Source organism: Branchiostoma floridae, chromosome 8 (assembly GCF_000003815.2).
Source record: "Branchiostoma floridae strain S238N-H82 chromosome 8, Bfl_VNyyK, whole genome shotgun sequence".
Taxonomy (NCBI): Eukaryota; Metazoa; Chordata; class Leptocardii; order Amphioxiformes; family Branchiostomatidae; genus Branchiostoma; species Branchiostoma floridae.
The window spans coordinates 23711986-23732185 of NC_049986.1; the positions used below are offsets into that span (position 1 = coordinate 23711986).

Consider the following 20200-nt stretch of genomic DNA (forward strand, 5'->3'; position numbering starts at 1 on the left):
TTTATTATAAGTAACTTTCAAGAGTTATCTATCACTCACCAAGTACATTGTACATTGTATGACTGTGGAAAATGCAACACTACATATTATATTAAGGAGATGTAAGCCCTGGATAAGTGTATGAACATGTACTTGTACTTCTCTTTTATCATCTTTGTCAGAACACTCTCATTGCGCTAGGGCTGTGTTACGCTATGCTACCTGGAATTTAATCCCTTGGTTACTTAGTATCTGAAAACCAATAAATTAAATTGGTGTGGCCTCTATAAACCTCATTCACAATATGTGTGAAAATTTGATCCCTCCCCCAACAGTGAGTATGAAGACCTGGCAGTCGGTGTCTTAGACACGGGGTACAAGGAGTCGACCAACAAAGCCACGGACATCTTAAACGAGACGATCCCGGACTTGAAGGTCAAGACTGCGATAGAGGTGGCGTACGACAGCAAGTGTAAGAAGTTCATTGCGCACCCTTGCTGCAGAAAGTGGGTGAAGAGGACCTACATGGGAGGTATCTCTGTGAAGAAGACCATGGCCAACTTTCTGCCTGGCTGGCTCAAGGTAAGATTAGTCTCCGTTGCAGTCTTCGAACGGGGCTGTTTTTTTATGGTGGGGGGGGGGTCGTTGCTTCGCAATTTTCAACGTTAGCTAGGTTCTCTTGAGGCGGGAAAGGGAGTTTGCCGAGGAAGGGAGTTTGCTATGGAAGGGAATTTGCCGTGAGTTTGCCGTGACTGGGTCAAACTTGCTTTCAAGGCAAACTCCCTTCCACAGGACTAGCAACTTTAACTTAAACTTACATTGTATCAAAGTTATATGCTTTGTATTAACTGTGTTCCAGATCTTGCTGAGTGCTTTCCTGATCTTCCCCATGTTCTTCTTCATCGACTTCCGGTTCCTGCGGCTGAACGCTGAGGAGCAGGGCAGGTGGGAAGTTCTGCGGCCGAGAAGCCAGCAGAGCGGGATGCTGAACAGTGTGCGCTCCCAGAACCTGGTATGCTGCTATTTCTCATTGATTTCTCAGGGATCGAACCCAAAATTGGAGCTGTGCACCCAAATTTTCTTAGGTTTATGTATTAGATATCAAAGTATACTATTGTACATCTGATTCATATTCTTGACATCCAAGTGTTAGAAAGATAATAAAAATGTCAGTCATGGTACTTGTTTAAGAATTTGATAGCTTGTAACTTAGTTTTATTATTTGGTGATTACTTAGATTTAAGTGGTGCACTCAAAAATTTTTTGGTGCACCCAATTTTTTAAGCTGAATGCACCAGTGCATCTAATCCCAAAAATGAATTTCGAGCCCTGCTTTTTGTTCAGGGCTCAAAATACTTTTTTCTGCATACCTGTACTCTGGTGCAGGTAACATTGAAAATTACCTGCACCACACAAATTTTACCTGCACCACTCTGATGAATTTAGGAAGTACGGATCATACTTAAATTGTTCAGGAACCATTGCTATATTTTCCTTTTATACTTTATACTTAGATAGTAACATTGAATCTGAGGGATCGCCCTAGGCGAGCTATATATAATGTAGGTACTCATTTTCACCTGAGTGAAGTGAGGAAAGTTGAACGTGTAAACTGCTTTCTGTCAACTATCATCATGATGTTGTGAAAAAACTAAACTTAACCAACACCAAGTTTGATTGGGACTTACGTCAAATTTTTAGCTGACTCCTTCAGCCTTTTAGGTTTTTCACAATCATATGTCATTTACCAAGTAAACAGATGAAATTTTATGCTAATATCATCATGATGGTTGGGAAATGTTGGTAAATTGTACATTTTGTCCCCAGACGTATGTTGAGCGCCAGATGGAGGAAGGCTCGGGGTACCACTGCAACTGTACCCTCAACACCTGCATGCTGAACTTCTTCCGCCGAATCAAGGCGCTGTGGACGGCCCCCATCACCAAGTACTGGGCTCACGTGGTAGGTTAATTAGCTGGGGTTCCATGTGGTAAGTAGTGAAACAACCAGAGGGGAGAGTAGAACAGAAAGAAACATTACATTGCCGCCACCCGGGATTGAACCCGGGTCAGCAGATTACAAATCAAGTACGCTACCGCTGTCGCCACAAAAGCTCAGAGCTCCTTGGCAAGGACGGTAGGCGCTACTTGAACCCATTGTGAGTCATTTCTCTGCATGTCTGCCTGGGAATCTCGACATCTCTAACAACTGGCTCGTCCAAGTTTTGAACATGGGCGCTGGTAAGTCTTGAGCAAATTAAGGGAATTTCAGCACTCATTGAAACAGGTTAGAACTGTCTGCTGTTGTCATCGAACAAGTGCTCGAAAACTCATTACTTAATTTTCTCATTCACTGTCAGGTTTCTTTTGTAATCTTTTTCAGATGAAACTGCCAAAATTCAACACAATCATAACTTTTCATGGATTGTTTCATTGATTTTTTTCTCTTATTCTTGTAAGTTGCATTTTATGATCTTTCTGTTCCTGCTGTCCCTGTCCGGACTGCTGCCATTATAATAAGATTAACCACGAGGGATGTTGATTGCTTTTGTTTCTGTGTGCCCCCCTCCCCAGCTGTGTTACATGATTTTCCTGTTCCTGCTGTCCCTGTCCAGACTACTACCAGTATAAAACTTACACCACGAGGGGTGTTGATTATTTTTTTGTTTATCTCCCCAGCTGTGTTACATGATTTTCCTGTTCCTGCTGTCCCTGTCTGGCCTGCTGCCGGGCTGTGGAAACATCCTGCTGGACGTGGCCATCAGCCTGTGGATGACAACATCCATCGTGGAGCTCATCCGGACCATATACAGGGACATTGAAGTAAGACTATGTACTAACATCCTTAATGTCATACCTGTGACGCAAAAACGTTCGTTACGGGTTTTCCAGACTGGGCCATAACTTCCGTATCGCACAGGTTCAAAAGGCGTATCACACAGGCTAAGACAGAATCCTTCAAGTAAATCGAACCATTTCGAGCGGGCTGATTGTGGCACAGTTGGCAATTCGAATACCTGATTCGGACGTTGGAACATTGCTGTTGTAACACTTTTTTTGTTCGAGGGCACCAAATTTGTTCAACTTCTGGCGCATTTCGCATCAAAACATGGGTTTTCTCAGGTGGGTATGACATAAATAAAATACAACACGGTGTATTCCGCATCACCCTCTGTCCCAGCCCTCCTGTGGGTTGGATCACCCTTCGGCCTTTGGCCGTTGTGCGACCCGACCCGCGGTCGGGCTGATACCTTAGTGACCTTGGGTGATACAGAATACACCGTGTTGTATTTTATATGTATCATTAACGTACATTAACGAAAGTAGATACATTGAATGGAAAATTTAAGATGCACTTATTAAATCATGGTCATTTAGGTCTCTGGATGACGACATCCATCGTCGAGCTGATCCGAACCATATACAGGGAAGATACATTGTAAGATCCTGTATCACGACAGACACTTTGAAAAGAAGGTTTAAATTTACCTAAAATAAAAAAAATAAAGAAGGAGCCCAATGTATTATTATGGCCTTTTTTCACATTCTATTTTCGAATTCAGACTTTCTGTTTCATCCTCGTGAAATGAATGTTGATAAAAAAAAAAGTACCATTTTCCTCTGCAGATGTTCCGTAGGCACAACTTCTGGGGCTACACAGAGACCATCCTGATCTTCCTGTTCTGGGCGGCACACTTCGTCGTGAAGGTACCTACATATTAAGCTTTGTCTTATATCTTGTTCTGTGTTACATCAAAGCTTTGTTGTCATATTGCTAATAATCATAATGTATGCCCCCAACGTAATTTAATTTGTATTTTCAATGCTTGAATGTGTTCCCTATTTGATTTATTAGATATTTTACAGTGTACTGTACGGTAGATGATAATCATATTTTGTGTTTTAAAAATTACCAAAATAATTGAGTTTCTCCAGTACCATACGTGAGGGTTCATGCACACAGTGCTTGATTTATTATCAAGGTGGAGTACTTATAGTCACTGACGCGCATCCTCACACTTGTTTTGGTATTTCATTGTTCAAAAATAAAATAACTGACAGCATGGAGAGGGAGGGCTGTGCAGGTATAGAAATTCGGCTGTTAGCTGTGATGCACACTGTGTGTCATTTATACCCCATTCAGTCATTAATTCACTCGTTCAGGTGTTGTCGGGGACGCGAGTTGGGGCTGGTTCACCCGAAGGACGCCAAGCTTCTGCTGGCCATCATGCTGTTCTTTCTTCTTCCCGCGGCTGCTGTACGTGTTCGCTCCGAACAGTCTCTCACTGGGACCCAGGCTGGTCATGCTCAGGAAGATGGTAAGGACAGTGTCTGTGTGTACGTGTTCACTCCCAACAGTGTCTGTGTGTACGTGTTCGCACCCAACAGTGTCTGTGTGTACGTGTTCGCTCCCAACAGTGTCTGTGTGTACGTGTTCGCTCCCAACAGTGTCTGTGTACGTGTTCGCACCCAACAGTGTCTGTGTGTACGTGTTCGCACCCAACAGTGTCTGTGTGTACGTGTTCGCTCCCAACAGTGTCTGTGTGTATGTGTTCGCTCCCAACAGTGTTTGTGTGTGCGTGTTCGCACCCAACAGTGTCTGTGTGTACGTGTTCGCTCCCAACAGTGTCTGTGTGTACGTGTTCGCTCCCAACAGTGTCTGTGTGTACGTGTTCGCTCCCAACAGTGTCTGTGTGTACGTGTTCGCTCCCAACAGTGTCTGTGTGTATGTGTTCGCTCCCAACAGTGTCTGTGTGTGCGTGTTCGCACCCAACAGTGTCTGTGTGAGTAAAACTTGCATCTGACTGTACTCAATTCCTAACACTTTGTGTACCATGGCCCAGACATTGCTAAAGAATTATCCGAAAATGGTTTGGCCCTTTTATGTTTTTTCTTGTCCTTTTTTTTCCAGATCCGGAGAGACCTGGCAGTATTTTTCCAGCTGCTTGTGGTGTTCATGTGCATCCATGGCATAGTATCTCAGATCCTCCTGCAGCCCTGGCACCAGCTGGACAGCAGTGTAGTGGAGATGGTGATCTGGAGACCCTGGCTACATGTCTGGCTAACCCCATACGATTACTTGGAAGGTATATACTAGATCTTTGGAGCCTTTGTACATTGTTGTAGAAAATGCAAGGTGTATTCTGTATCCCCCAAGGTACCAGTTTGACTCACTAGGTAGGTTCGCTACTTGGAAGGTGAAAACTTATTTTGGTGTGTACTTTTCGGGAGACCCTGGCTACATGTCTGGCTTACCCCCTACGACTACTTGGAAGGTGGGAATTTTTTATAATATACTGTTCTTGGACATAAGAGTTTTCTTTTACACAACCAGTTTTTTCTCACCTGCTGACGTTTCGATGTCTTTCGGACATCTTCCTCAGAGCTTCTAATTTGAGTGAGTGTTCTGTTTCTCGCCGCTTTATGCTAAGGTGGTGCTTTTACCAGGAGGTTTGGGATAGTGTTCTTGCCGCAAAAGCGCCACCTACATTCCAGGCTACATATAGTGTTGAGAAACAGAATTCCAATTAGCTCTGAGGAAGATGTCTGACAGACATCGAAACATCAGCTGGTCAGAAAAACTGGTTGTGTAAAAGAAAACCCAAAAATGTCTTATCATCTACCAACCTGATGAAATTATTTTCCGAAATGAACTGTTCTTCAGTGAAAACAAGACTCACTAGAATTGTTGGCCGTGACTATCATACTGTCTTCTTCATCTTTCTGTTCCAAGTGCTGTTAGACAATATGTGAATTTTCCTCACGTGTGAGACCAGCACTGGTTTACGTGCGTACAGCAATACAATACAGACAAGGTGTATCTGTATCTATATATAGCTGGTATAACCGCTGTTCGGCGTAACACACCAGCTTCTGTATCTGTATCTATATATAGCTGGTATAACCGCTGTTCGGCGTAACACACCAGCTTCTGTATCTGTATCTATATAGACGGTATAACCGCCCTTCGGCGTAACACCAGCTTCTGTATCTGTATCTATATAGCTGGTATAACCGCCGTTCGGTGTAACACACCGTCTTCTGTATCTGTATCTATATAGACGGTATAACCGCCCTTCGGCGTAACACACCAGCTTCTGTATCTGTATCTATATAGCCGGTATAACCGCCATTCGGCGTAACACACCAGCTTCTGTATCTGTATCTATATAGCTGGTATAACTGCTGTTTGGCGTAACACACCAGCTTTGCAGGCATGTGGCGCGGCAGCAGCTGGTTATATTACACCGAACGACCCGCCACACCTAACTTTTGCACAGGTGTTGGCTGGCAAAGAAAAAAGAACCATTAATGAATGATTGTGTCAAATGTTTCTCCAGGTAACTGTGAGGGCCTGGTTGTAGTGCCACCCCCGGACCAACCTCCCAGTTGGTACGCCCCCAACGTTACCATGCCGACCTGCCCCGTGGAAACCTCGGATGCATGCGAGGGACACTGGTTCCTCTACATGTCTCTCAACTTCTACCTCATCTGTGTGAGGTTCGGCCTCCTCACCGTGCTCTTCGCTATGTTCAAGTGAGTCCCCGTCATCCTTTTGTTGTCCTAGAAACAAGGAAATAAGATGTTGTGACCGAAATGTTCAAAATCTAGTCTTTAAAGAGGATTGCACTTTTTTTTTATTTCGGTTACAAGCAAATGTCTAGTAAGCTACATGACTTGTGTAAGCAAAGTACATTTGGGAGGGGCATGATTGTACAAATTTTTATGTCGTACCTGTGATGCGAAAACGTTCGATACTTTTCGTATCACATTAGGGTTTTAAGTTGTATCACACAGGCTCCCTTCGAGTAAATCAACCCATTTCAAACGGACCGAGTGCGGCACAGTTGACAATTCGAATACCTGATTCGGACGTTGGAACATTGCTGTTGTAACACTTTTTTTGTTCGAAGGCACCAAATTTTTTCAACTTCTGGCGCATTTTGCATCAAAACATTGGGATTGGGTTTTCTCAGGTGGGTATGACATATTTAGATAAAGTACAACACGGTGTATTCCACATCACCCTCTGACTGTCCCAGCCCTCTCGCGAGTCGATCTGGTACCTCGCGATCGGGTGATACGGAATACACCGTGTTTTATTCGACTATATATGAATCAGACACAATTGACATTGATTTTTTTTGATTGATAGAATCTGATTGTTCTTTAGGCCATACCAATTTAATCGCTAGGTTCTCAGATGCTGGCATTCAGAAATTCAGTAACAGGACAACATGTTGCTTAAGCCTGCATTCAATGGATCAATTTTCCTTGCTTGTATCTGTACTTGCAGTGACACATACCAGAGAGTACGCGGGGAGTCGCGAGAAATCTGGATGTACCAGCGCTACAAGCTCATCATCGACCTGGACCGGCGGGACAGCCTGCCTCCTCCACTGGTCATCTTCCACTACATCTACATGCTGGGCCGCTACTTGTGCTGGTGCTGGAAGTGCAGAATTGTCACTAAGGTGGGGCTTTGTGTGTTTGTTTGTTGAGTGAGGGAGGGAGGGAATCAGTGAGTGAGAGGTGAAGGAATAAAGCTTGCTGCCGCCCCTGGTCGTGTTCCACTTTATCTACATTCTGGGCCGCTACTTATGCTGGTACTGAAAGTGCCGCATTGTCACTAAGGCTGGTTTTTGTTTGTTGAGGGAGGGAGGGAATGAGTGAGTGAGAGGTGAAGGAATGAAGCCTGCCTTCACCACTGGTCGTGTTCCACTTTGTCTACATGCTCGGCCGCTACAATTTGTGCTAAGGTTTTTGTTTGTTTGTTGAGTGAGAGAGGGAATGAGTGAATGAGTGAGTGAATGGAGAAGGAATGAAGCCTGCCTCCGCCGCGCAGTTTGTGTTCCACTACATCTACATGCTGGGCCGCTACTTGTGCTGGTGCTGGAAGTGCAGGGTAGTCACTAAGGTGGGGCTTTGTGTGTTTGTTTAGTGATTGAGTGAGTGCGGGAATGAGTGAGTGAGTGGTGAAGGAATAAAGCTTGCTGCCGCCCCTGGTCGTCTTTCACTACGTCTACATCCTGGGCCGCTACTTGTGCTGGTGCTGGAAGTGCAGAATTGTCACTAAGGTGAATTTTTGTTTCTTTCTTTGATGGTGATTGAGGGAATGAATGAGTGAGTGAGTGAGTGAGTGAGTGAGTGAGTGAGTGAGTGAGTGAGTGAGTGAGTGTTGAAAGAATGAAGCTTGCCGCCACCACTGGTTGTCTTTCACTACATCTACATGCTGGGTCGCTACTTGTGCTGGTGTTGGAAGTGCAGGGTTGTCACTAAGGTGGAGGTTTCTTTCTTTCTTTGATGGGTGATTGAGGGAATGAGTGAGTGAAGTGTGTGTTAAAAGAATGAAGCCTGCCTTCACCACTGGTCTTGTTCCACTACGTCTACATGCTGGGCCGCTACATGATTGTGCTAAGGTTGGTTTTTGTTTGCTTGTTGACTGAGAGAGGGAATGAGTGAGTGAGTGGAGAAGGAATGAAGCTTGCCTCCGCCGCGCAGGTTGTGTTCCATTATGTCTTCCTGCTCGACCGCTGCATTCGCTGGTGCTGGAAGTGCCACATTGTTACTAAGGAGAGGTTTTGTGTGTTTGTTGAGTGATTGAGTGAGTGAGTGAGTGGTGAAGGAAAGCTTGCTGCCATCCCTGGTCGTGTTCCACTTTGTCTACAAGCTGGATCGCTACATGTGCTGGTGCGGGAAATGCCAAGTTTCCACTATGGTGAGTGTTTGTGTGTTTGTTTGTTTGCTAGTTTGCTTTTGTTTGGATAAGAGGAAGAAGAAACACTGAGAAAAAACAATAAACTGTACTATCCCCTCAGATCAAAGTGGCGTATGGAGAGAAGACCTACTCCAGCCAGGACATGGTGGATGGGGGGCTGGATGTTCCAGATGGAGAGGAACTTGATGAAGACAGGTTCAGCTTCTGGAAGTCCTGTGCTCACAGCTTCAACTCTAGCCAAAGGAAACAGGCAGCCCAGGAGGATAAACAAATGACACAGAATGATGTGTGAGTTTCAGTTAGGCGTAAGGGTTAGGGAGAACGAGAGAGTTACAGACAGTGTTCAGCTGCGCTCACAGCTTCAACTCAAGTCACTCAGGAAACAGGTAGCTCAGGAGAGCAGACTGTCACAGACTGAAGTGTGAGTATTGGTTAGGGGTAAGGGTTAATGAGAATGTTAGAGTTATACGTTTGGGAGAGGGTTCAGTTTCTGGAAGTCCTACGCTCACAGCTTCAACTACAGCCAGAGGAAACAGGCAGCTCAAGAGGATAAAAAGATGTCACAGATCGAATGATGTGAAAGTATTGGTTTAAGGGTAGGGGCTCCGAGGGTAAGAGTTCAAGGAGAGTGCCTACAGTTGGGAGAGGGTTTAGTTTAGGGAAGTCCAGTGCAGCTCAGGAGAGCAAACTGATGACACAAACTGAAGTGTGAGTTTGGGTTGTGGTTAGGATTTGTGTTGGGGCATTATTAAGTTTCAGATTCTGGAAGTAATAGGGGAAAGGTTGACTGTGTGTGACATGACAAGAAAATCAAGCGAGGCAGACTGAAGTAAGTGTCAGTTGCATTCAAGTGGAATTTTTTTGTTTGGGCGTCCAAATCATTCCTGTATGTACTTTATGTTGCAAACCATCAGGAACTGGACTGGTTGTGAGCTTGTTTTAAGCAATGTCATAACTGAAAGTTGGCCTCTTGAGCACTCTCATCCACTATAATTCTCTATTTCCAGAAATATATCATGTGAGTACAGCTGGTTATCAATGCCAAGTTGATTAGAAGGATGTATTGGTAACTCATTACTTTGGAGAGAATGTCATCCTCAATATCAAGATTGCCCTTTAAAGATCTCCTTTTTTTCCCCCAGCTATGAGCAGGTGAGCGATGACCTGTCCCGCCTGGACGTCCGGGTGAGGAGGAGGCACGACCGGCTCCACGATCGCGTCGTCAAGGTGGAGAAAATGATGCAGGAGAGCATGCTGACTCTGGAGACCATCAAACACCTGCTCCTGACAAAAGGTGGGTCACCATGGTTACTGTTGCCATGGGAACTGTTGCTATGGAAACTGTTGCTATGTAAGGTCGAAGGATGATGCAGGAGAGCATGCTGACTCTGGAGACCATCAAACACCTGCTGCTGACGAAAGGTGGGTCACCATGGTTACTGTTGCCATGGAAACTGTTGCTATGGAAACTATTGCTATGTAAGGTTGAAAGATGATGCAGGAGAGCATGCTCACCCTGGAGACCATTAAACACCTGCTCCTGACGAAAGGTGGGTCACCATGGTTACTGTTGCCATGGGAACTGTTGCCATGGAAACTTGCTATGGAAACTGTTGCTATGTAAGGATGGAAGATGATGCAGGAGAGCATGCTGACCCTGGAGACCATCAAACACCTGCTCCTGACAAAAGGTGGGTCACCATGGTAACTGTTGCCATGGGAACTGTTGCTATGTAAGGTTGAAAGATGATGCAGGGCAGCTTGCTCACCCTGGAGACTTCTCAAACACCCCGAAAGGTTGGTCACCATGGTTACAACAGCTATGGGAACTGTTGCTATGTAAGGTTGAAAGGCGATGCATGGGAGCTTGCTCATCCTGGAGACTTATCAAACACCAGCTGCTCATGAAGAAAAGTGGGTCACCATGGTTACAGTTGCCATAGAAACGTTTGCATTTGACCGCAGTATAATTGCAAGAATCACATGTACTATACATCAATATTACACGAAGTTAAAGCCTTGCATAACTATGATGGTGAAGTGTTAATGTTGGTGTTCAAGTCAGATGGGACACTCACAGCGGGTCAGCAATATGGTATGAAGTTACCAGATGACTGTAGATGGAGAAGGGAACGTTTTCGTGTCAGACTATGACGTACAATTTACAAATGTGTACAATATATTGGGGATGGACAGTTCCCGTTCAAGTTCGGAGGTAAGGGAAGTGGTGAAGGTCAGCTGTAGCTCCCCATGGCATCCACACAGAGCAGGAGACATTGTGGGAGACAGTGGAAACAGCTGTGTGGAGCTGTTTGACCAGACAGGCAGATTCCTCAATCATGTCACTACTGACATTGTGGCACCACCAGCTGTTGCTATGACAGAACAGGCAAAAATCAATCTGCAAGCAGATGTCATCCATAGATTTAAGTCAGTGTGGCCTCATGTGGAAAAAATCTCAACTCTAACATATTTGCATTTGCCAATAATTCAGCTTTCCTGATGAGTAAAGTGTGTGTGTTACAGAGTATGTCTCCACCATGCAGACTGCAGCAGCCAGACAGTCTCTGTACTTCAGTCTGACTGACAAAGTTTTGTACCTGAACATGTCACCAGTCTTCCTGCTTTAAATGTGTATAAATAATCTTTATTGTATGTTACACTTACAGAGAGTAGAGAAGTTGAAGGTGTCTCCACCACACAGACCGGAGCGATCCTCCACATCGCAGCCCGACAGTCTCCCTACTTCGGCACCAAGAAGAAACGTTTCCCCGTGTTCGACAAGTACGTTCCCTGGAAGGTCCTGTTCGTGGAGTACGACCCTCCCCGCTACACCGCTCCCATGGAGTACTTCTCCGAGTGGTTCCGCCAGTTCGCTGACGAGGTCGATCCAAGGTTGGTTGACAATTCTCCCACAAAGCTCTCTCTGAGTTTAATATTAGTCAAAACTTACTAGGGAAAACACCCAGCAAAAGAGGAGATACCTCTGTGAAAATTCAAGCGTCTCAGACGGCGAAACGCCGTTTGCGACAACCGTCCAAGGCGTCTTAAATTATTGGGACGCTTTGGACGGTTACGGCGGCGGACGGCATGGGACGGGCTTTTGAACGCCCGACGAAACGTCCAAGACGGTCCGAACGGCATAACAAACGCTTGGACGCGTCTAGATTGGCACTTAAGACGCGTCCGGTCGGACGTTCGGGACGTCCGAGACGGCGTCTGAAAGCGGGCAGCCGGACGCTCCCGCGCTCCGTCGGGCGGGCCCCCCGCTGGGAACAGACGTCTCTGCGGACGGACCAGACGCCGATTGCGACGGACGTAAATGACGTAATCCAGGCTGCTGGGACGGATCGGACGCCGGTTGCGACGGGCATAAACGGCGTAATCCAGGCCGCTGGTACGGGCGGTAGCCTCCACCACGCCTTCCCACGGGGGGTACAGATCGTAAAATTCGACAGAAAATAGAATGAAAGGCCAAGAGGCTGTCATCGCTATATTATTAAAGGTTAATATCTGGGCCAAACTCCTAGTAAAATATTTTTTCTTCAAGACACAGTTTTAGTTAGTCAGGCAGTACGGTAGAAACTCATAACGGGCCGGTGCATTTAATTTGGAACGTGCGTAGACGGCTGCCCGGACGCCGTTTCTGACGCCGTCCGGTCACGGCTATAATTTTATGGCCTGTTGGGACAACTTTGCCACATACCAAACAAACAAATATTCAGCCAGGCAGTGAATTGTAGAAGACCACCCACCACCGGGCCGTCAGGTTTAGCTAAAATCAAACACAACTTGAACAAATTTCTTCGTAAATTGTTTACACGTACTCCGCGGCGTTTAATCAACTTTGCTACATGTACGAAATTCAATCCGGCCTTCAATCGTGTCCGCGGCTTTTTGTGCCGCCGTGCCGACACGTTACATCAGAATGGACGAGCCCACATAACATCAAGGGTAAATACAGGACGTTTGAAATTTTCTATCGTAAATTTCAATTGCACCAGTATTTGCTAAAGACTGGATATATAAATGTGAAATAACGTTAAATTTTCTACAAAGATCATAAGTCATTTTTTTTATTTCGAGGTAGCGAAATAAAGTCTTCCGTTTCATAAGTTCCTAACCCCAAGTAGTTGGAAGAGCCGACTAAGATTTTGATTGGCACCGGCAAAATCGGTAGGTGCTATCTCATTATCTGTTGTCTAAATCTACATTTTAACAGCATTATCATTCTTAATAGAAACAACAGATATTTTTTACAAGTATTCTACAACGTGTTCATAATTCTTTTTATTTTGTGGCATCAAAACAAGATCCTAAATTTTATCATTTCTTCGCGTATGTGGGGAGGGCACCCGTAACAACAAGTCGTCGGTAAACTTTGCAACAGATGAATGTACAAAAAATTAGAATAAAATGCGAAGTATTCACTTACCGGCGCCTGCAAAGTATCGACAATCAGCTAACGGAAGAACCGCTGCTTCTTTTGACGTCTGTCACATCTGTGATTTCTGCTGTCCAAGGTTTGCTGCTTCGAGTAAGTAGTATAATTTTTCCCCCTTGTCGGCGCACGACAAATAATTTGTGTACATTCTTTTTAGTATAAATAACGGATACAGTCATCGCCGTAAACCCAACCTCAGCACAATGTCGTACAAACATCAGCTGCTACGTCTAGACGTGAAGTCCTTGGTCCAAAAGTGCGCAAAATTTAACAAACGGACATGAAATCCACAGAAATAGTCACCTTCTGAACATAAGTCCTGCAACCGCCGGAGTGTTCAACGGTCTGAAATTCGAATTCACCCGCTGAAATTAGCGCATGTGCAGAAGTTAAAACGTCATGTTTCCCGTGGGGATCATAAGAAAAGACGCAGCCGTCTGCCGGCGTCGGGTGACTAAGTATTTTATAGCCCCATCAGTGGCCGTCTCCGACGGCAATGGAAGGTCTTTCAGCCGTTCGGGCGTTCACCATAAAAACTGACAGAACGGCACGGACGCTCACGATGTGTCCGCGGCCGTTTCGGACGGCAATGAACGCGTCCAGAACGTCTGAAACGCGCTCGGACGCCATTGGACGCTTGTAGACGCCGTCCGGGCAGTTTCGGACGCTTGAATTTTCACAGAGGTATCTCCTGTGTGTATCTTCCCTTTTTTCCCTAATGTCAGAGGCCCATTCCTCCTCTCCTACTGCCTTTTACCTCCCAAATTTTTCTCCCCAGGACGATTCGAGACCTTGTCCGAAGACACCCTACAGTTCCTGTCCCTGGCCACTTCATCGTCCAGTATACATCCTCTTCCTTTCAGTCTATTGATCAAATAGTGGTGTCGACCCCTGACCCCAACATGTCAATCATTGCCGTCTCCTCGGCAGTTGGACATCATTTGAAGAACAATTCATTACGCATTTTTACACTTGGGTAGAGCAAGGCAAGTCAATTTTTTGTTAAGTGCCTTTCCTTAAGGACACTGGATACGACGACGACGATACGACGACGACAGTGGATACTACTACTACCAAGCTGCCCACCCATTCGTCACTTTAATCTTGATAACATGATATTACTCTAACTACATTTTCCAGCGAATAGATAAATAAATACTTATTAGATTAATATTTTTCAGCACTCAGCAGCCACCCCCCGTGTGGAACGATGTTGTTGGGTACAAGATGCAGATCTGGCACGAGGGGGAGGGGGGCGAGAGGGAACAGCTGGAGGAGGTCATGGAGGTCGATCGAAGGTCGTGGATCGAAGACAAGGACAAAGGAGTCAGCATCAGATACAACATCATGGCAGAGGATGTACCACAGTAAGTTTGCCTGGTACCATCCAGAAAGTAGTTTGCTCTAGTGTTCATTATAATTTTATACTATATACAGTCGCTTCTTGCTCTGACATTCAATATACGCGGTATCATTTTGGATTCCGGACCAAAGCAACTTTGAACTTTTCTAAAACATCTCAAGATTTAACACAAAACCTCACGAATTTTGGTATAAATCTGTAATCTGTTGACTACCAGTTCTCACAATACTTTTAGCAGTCGATCTGTAACAGGCTACAAGCATTTGTTCAAAGTGCTCTGCTGAGTCCAGTAAAACTGCTCGCTGTTGTCCATGTTTATGAAGTTGATCTGCCTGCTGTTCCCTTTTCAGGAACCCGATGGGCAGGACCGGGCTGAGAGGCAAGGGGGCGCTCTTTAGATGGGGCCCCAACCACAGCATGCTGGCCATCTGCACAAGGTAGGTGTAACCTGTTTAGATGGGGCCCCAACCACAGCATACTGGCCATCTGCACAAGGTAGGTGTAACCTGTTTAGATGGGCCCCAACCACAGCATACTGGCTATCTGCACAAGGTGACTCCATGCATAATATCATTGGGAGTGCACGTGATAGGCATATGTAGTCCAGTGGTTAATGAGGAAGGTTCCACTTTAGGCACCCCAGAAATATGGCTAGTGTAAACTATCTAAACTTAGCACAAAAAGTTTGGAATATTAACTTTGGCTGATCATATTTCCGTTGCTCATTTCACAAATTTATAATCATAATTATAAGGAGTTTGATACCATATGAAAGGAAATCACACACGCTTTCTTTTGATATATAACACATTAAAATTGATGCAGAAAGAACGGAAATATGGTCAGCCAAAGTTGATACGTTGTATTCCAAACTTTTTGTGCCGAGTTTAGCTTCATTCTCTTACTGACTGTGCCATACTGTTAATACAATCATGTATACCTCTTTAAATCTTTACTGCAATTAGCCCTCGGGCATGAATTTGCAATAAACATTATTGTTAACATGGGTACAGGGCAGGGCTGAGACACTGTAGACTAGAGTATCAAATACTTACTGTCTCTTTGACACACTTATAAGATTTAGAAACAACAGACTTTTACTTGCAAATGTAGTTTGCTGGCACATAAAGATGGAATCCTTCTGCTATGCCCGTAAACAGGAAAAATAGAATTTAGTAATGAGCCTGCTAGGGAAACCAGGCTCACAAACCAGAGTCACACTTTGCAGTAACCGCAGCTGCAGTGAATTTGCTTGGCTTCAATGAAAAATACTCACTGTCTCTTTGACACACTTATAACATTTAGAAACAACAGACTTTTACTTGCAAATGTAGTTTGCTGGCACATAAAGATAAAATACTTCTGCTTCCTCTAAACAGGAAGAATAGAATTTGATGTAATGAGCCTGCTTGGGAAACCAGGCTCACAAACCAGAGTCATACTTTGCAGTAATTCCAGCTGCAGTGAATTTGCTTGGCTTCAATGACTTCAATGATTAAACTCTGATGTTGAAGTACAGTAGAAGCCACTTAATTGCACGGCCTATTTGCCAGTGAATTTTGTGCAATTATCCAGCTGGTGCAATTATGCGTGAAGTTATCAACCTGGACCGCACTCGTTTGGGATTTGGGATTCCATGCAGTTAACAGAAGTGTTAATCTGTTGTGCAATTAACTGGCTTCTACTGTATATAACAATGGTACGTCACATTTCCTCCCACCAGATGGAAGCACGCGGTGGACCCAGCTACTGGAGATGAGCAGGAGGAGTACCTGCTGGTGGAGGGGAAGAGAGTTCTGGAGTTCCTGTCCTACAAGGAGCCAGACTTCGAGGAGTGGGCCATACCTGGGGTGAGTGGGCCATACCTGGGGTGAGTGGGCCATACCTGGGGTGAGTGGGCCATACCTGGGGTGAGTGGTCATACCTCAAAACTGAAAATCTGACAAATGCACTTGGCGAAAGGTCCGTAATTGATTTGATCGATGAATTCATTGATTAATGCACCCAGACTGGAACTCAGTGTAACAGCATGCAGGATTTGGCAGTATACGGTGTGCTGCACTAAAACTGTGGTAGTGGATCGATTGATCATTGGTTAATATTGATTATAGTTGATTGATTGATTGATTGATTTGTCCAGGCTATGATAACTTCATTGATTGATTGATTGATTGATGTGTCTAGGCTATGACAGCAGGGTTGGAGAGTAAGTACAGCGTGCTGCATCGAGCCTTCTGCACAAAGGCTCTTGGGAAACAGCCGGCAGTGGTGGACAGGCACATGGACGAGAGCAAGGTCAAACAGGTGAGGCTCAAGGTCACATTAACTCACACTTACAGTTTCCTGCAATGTAATGTTATACATTGTAGGCCACAATAATTTAATTCTTTTGTTCTTATTACATTGTCTAGATATTATCTGTATCTATCTGTATCTAATAGTATATAGCCGGTATAACGGCCCTTCGGCATAACACACCAGCTATTGAAGAGATTTGACTGACAAACATAATCATTGATTGATTGAGCTGTTGTACAAAAGAAAATTGTACAGAATTGATGTAGATCTTTTAGCTTTATGTCTTACTTATCTTATTATAGGTAATATGAGTATTTTATATGAGTATATGAGTCTTTTTTATATAAAAATGTAAAAAGCAAAGTACTTCCAAGAAGAAAATGTGCTCATGCAATTGTATCAGTCTGGAAATATTTGCAGTGGTTTTATTAGGAAATCCACAGTTTTTCTTCGAGCCTCTACATAAATAAATCCTAATAGTGCAAATGTGTGTTTTTGTACTACAGAATTGCTTCTAAGAGACAAAAAAATGGCTTTCCCCTTCTAGAAGTCCCTGGGGGGAACATTATTGAACTTTCATGTATTAATTTTTTTTTTTCAACATATTTTTATTTATTGAAAATGACAACAAATCATTACTCTGGGTCAGCCTAGGCAGGCTATGTAAGCTGATGACGGCTGACCCACAAAGATACGACAAACAAACAAATCTAAATTACACATATGTACAGAATAGGCCACATAGGCTACATAAGCTATGAGGAGCAGATGGAAGGTGCTGTAAATATGAGTTTGTAGCGAAGTTATGACCTGGAGAACCATTAAGGAGGACTCCGGTTGAGAGAGACTGGCCGACAAGGTGGAGCACTGTATTAATGTTGTTTTACAGTTGTTTGAAGCCTACACAGCGGATGAGAGAGACTGCCCTTCGTCTGAGCGGGATGACTCCATCGAGACCTTCTCGGCCGCCATGATCTACCGGGGTTACGTGGACGACCCCCGGAACACGGACAGTGCCTGGGTCGAGACGGAGGCGTGGCACTTCCACTACGAGAGCGGAGAAAGTTTCCTGGAGGAGGAGATGGTCACGGTAAGTTCACATTTTTTTTTCTATCCAACTTGTACCCCTTAAATATTGGCACCCTGTTTTGAGATCTACATTGCATTGTACATGAAAAAAGAAAAAGATAACTTATATAAGTGGTCTGATGGTATCAAATAGGGACAACAGACTCTTGTTACTGACTTCTTAGACACCTGCCTTGTTTCACCTGTATTTCTCACCTGCACTGTTTCACCTGTATTTCTCACCTGCACTGTTTCACCTGTATTTCTCACCTGCCTTGTTTCACCTGTATCTCTGACCTGCCTTGTTTCACCTGTATTTCTCACCTGACTTGTTTCACCTGTATTTCTCACCTGCCTTGTAACACCTGTATTTCTCACCTGCACTGTTTCACCTGTATTTCTCACCTGCCTTTTTTCACCTGTATTTCTCACCTGCCTTTTTTCACCTGTATTTATCACCTGCCTTGTCTCACCCGTATCTCTCACCTGCCTTGTCTTACCTGTATTTCTCACCTGTCTTGTAACAACTGTATTTCTCACCTGCCTTGTCTCACCTGTATATTTCACCTGCCTAGTAACACCTGTATTTCTTACCTGTCATTCTCCACCTGTATATTTCTCACCTGCCTTGTCTCACCTGTACATCTCACCTGCAGGCTGGCAGCAGGTGGCAGGAAGTGTCCCGACATGTGAAGCTGTTTGCCAGCCACGCCTCAGTCATCCAGGAGGCAGCAGCAAGACTCAACGCCTACTTCTGAGGAGGGTCTTCCATGGTGCCTCTTACATGTATCCATGCAAACAGCAAGGATTCTTACAGTTTACACAGTATGGAGTATTTCAAGATGCATACTTCTTAGTTTTTGTATCACACGACTTCTGACGACACAAGGCAGAGTTTAATGGTTGGTTATTATGCCTGGGCTCTCCTTTGTATCGTACTGTTACAATTCAATAAAAACAAGCCTTTGAAGACCTCGTACCTCCATTAGATACATTTTGTTGTATTTGAGCTCAAAGTTTGTAAATTTATTATGTTTCAATCCATACATGGATTAAAATAACTTAATTTCTTCTCCCTTTTATCCTTCTTCTTCTCCATTTTCAGGCCAAATGAGCTGAAACTCTGCATGAGCTAGCGATAGCAAATACTCCCATGCTTTTTTCTTCACTTGAAAAAATTCTTTTATGTATGTCTTGGAAACTACTTATAATTAGTTTTTGTTCATTTGTGGACCAACTATGTATAGTTGAACGGTTTGGGCCCCTGTGCCCTACAACGTACTAATAGCTATAGATGGCATCACGAAAAACCCCAAGTAAACTCTCACGTGGACATATCAGGGAACACTATCACACCCCTCCCTCACACACACACACACACCTATGGCGCTCACACTGACATAGAAGGCGGCGTATTGGATTACCCCATACAAAGCATAATGCATACATAGCCAGTGACGTCACGAGAGCACGGTCTAGGGATTCCCCTATCGACCACCCTGGCACTTAATGGTGCTGTTTTCGTCACGAAAGCTTCTCTGTAACCATGGAGACATCTATGTTGCCATGGAGAAGTCTGTGTTACCATGAAGACATCTGTGTGTTACCACGGAGACGCTTGTCTTACCATGGAAACGTTTATGTTACCATTGATGCATCAGGGTACTTTCGCGTGGTGCATGGCTCATGCATGAAATGATCTAGTCTTGAAAAGAATTTGGAGTCATCCGTATGTGATGTAGTCGGGTTGGGAAATTACTGTGTGGCAAAGATGTGTATTCACAAGAAGGTGTCACACTTGATTATGAAAGAAGATCTTTGTTATACATTTGGATCCATGCGATCCGGTTACATACTATTGTTGTAAGCACTAAGAACTATATATAGTGTGTCGGGAAAACCCTGCCTTTATGGGCACGGGGTCTCAGTTCGCCTCGGAGTGTCTCGCCTGTAAACGCGTTAGAGATATAGATCTGGACATCGCCTTGGACATCACACACAGCACTGTTTACCTCTGAAGGGAGAAATGTACCCCTGGTCAGATTAGTTGTTACAGCACCGCATGCAACTGTAAATCACAGACCGTAAAGAAACGGAAGTACCTCAAGCCAGACTTCGCTACTTCCTGTTGGAGCCGCACGAGGAACAGGTGGGTAACATGGTTTTGGTCTATCTGTGTTCGCTGTAACAATGTTTCTTGTGTTATATTATGCGTTGTTTAAGGCCCTATTCTAGCTACATGGGGAGTTTTATCTTTCTTTTTTTTTTCGTGCAAAGCACATTGCTTTCTTGGTAAAAATGTAAGAATCTGTAAGACTTACATGTGGTAT

General features: G+C 44.4%; 3 protein-coding genes across 3 annotated transcripts in view; all 3 read left to right on the top strand.

The window, feature by feature from the left end:
• Positions 1-6519, top strand: part of LOC118421996 (transient receptor potential channel-like) — a 28161-nt gene extending 21642 nt beyond the window's left edge. The window contains exons 15-23 of the mRNA XM_035829500.1: positions 315-561; positions 839-991; positions 1807-1941; positions 2658-2801; positions 3606-3686; positions 3835-3856; positions 4143-4297; positions 4891-5065; positions 6320-6519. Of these exons, the coding sequence (XP_035685393.1) occupies positions 315-561; positions 839-991; positions 1807-1941; positions 2658-2801; positions 3606-3686; positions 3835-3856; positions 4143-4297; positions 4891-5065; positions 6320-6519 (1312 nt within the window). The remainder of the gene's footprint in view (positions 1-314; positions 562-838; positions 992-1806; positions 1942-2657; positions 2802-3605; positions 3687-3834; positions 3857-4142; positions 4298-4890; positions 5066-6319) is intronic.
• Positions 6520-7268: 749 nt separating this feature from the next.
• LOC118420719 (transient receptor potential cation channel subfamily M member 3-like) lies at positions 7269-10080 on the top strand. The gene is made up of 3 exons (XM_035827675.1): positions 7269-7453; positions 8798-8985; positions 9840-10080. The coding sequence occupies exons 1-3, from the start codon at positions 7319-7321 to the stop codon at positions 10063-10065; spliced, it is 549 nt and encodes a 182-aa protein (XP_035683568.1). The 5' UTR covers positions 7269-7318; the 3' UTR covers positions 10066-10080.
• Positions 10065-18859, top strand: LOC118421997 (ADP-ribose pyrophosphatase, mitochondrial-like). Its single transcript, XM_035829501.1, has 9 exons — positions 10065-10119; positions 10323-10388; positions 11367-11592; positions 14323-14508; positions 14855-14941; positions 16228-16354; positions 16689-16808; positions 17692-17892; positions 18527-18859. The coding sequence occupies exons 1-9, from the start codon at positions 10065-10067 to the stop codon at positions 18626-18628; spliced, it is 1170 nt and encodes a 389-aa protein (XP_035685394.1). The 3' UTR covers positions 18629-18859.
• The last annotated feature ends 1341 nt before the right edge of the window (positions 18860-20200 follow it).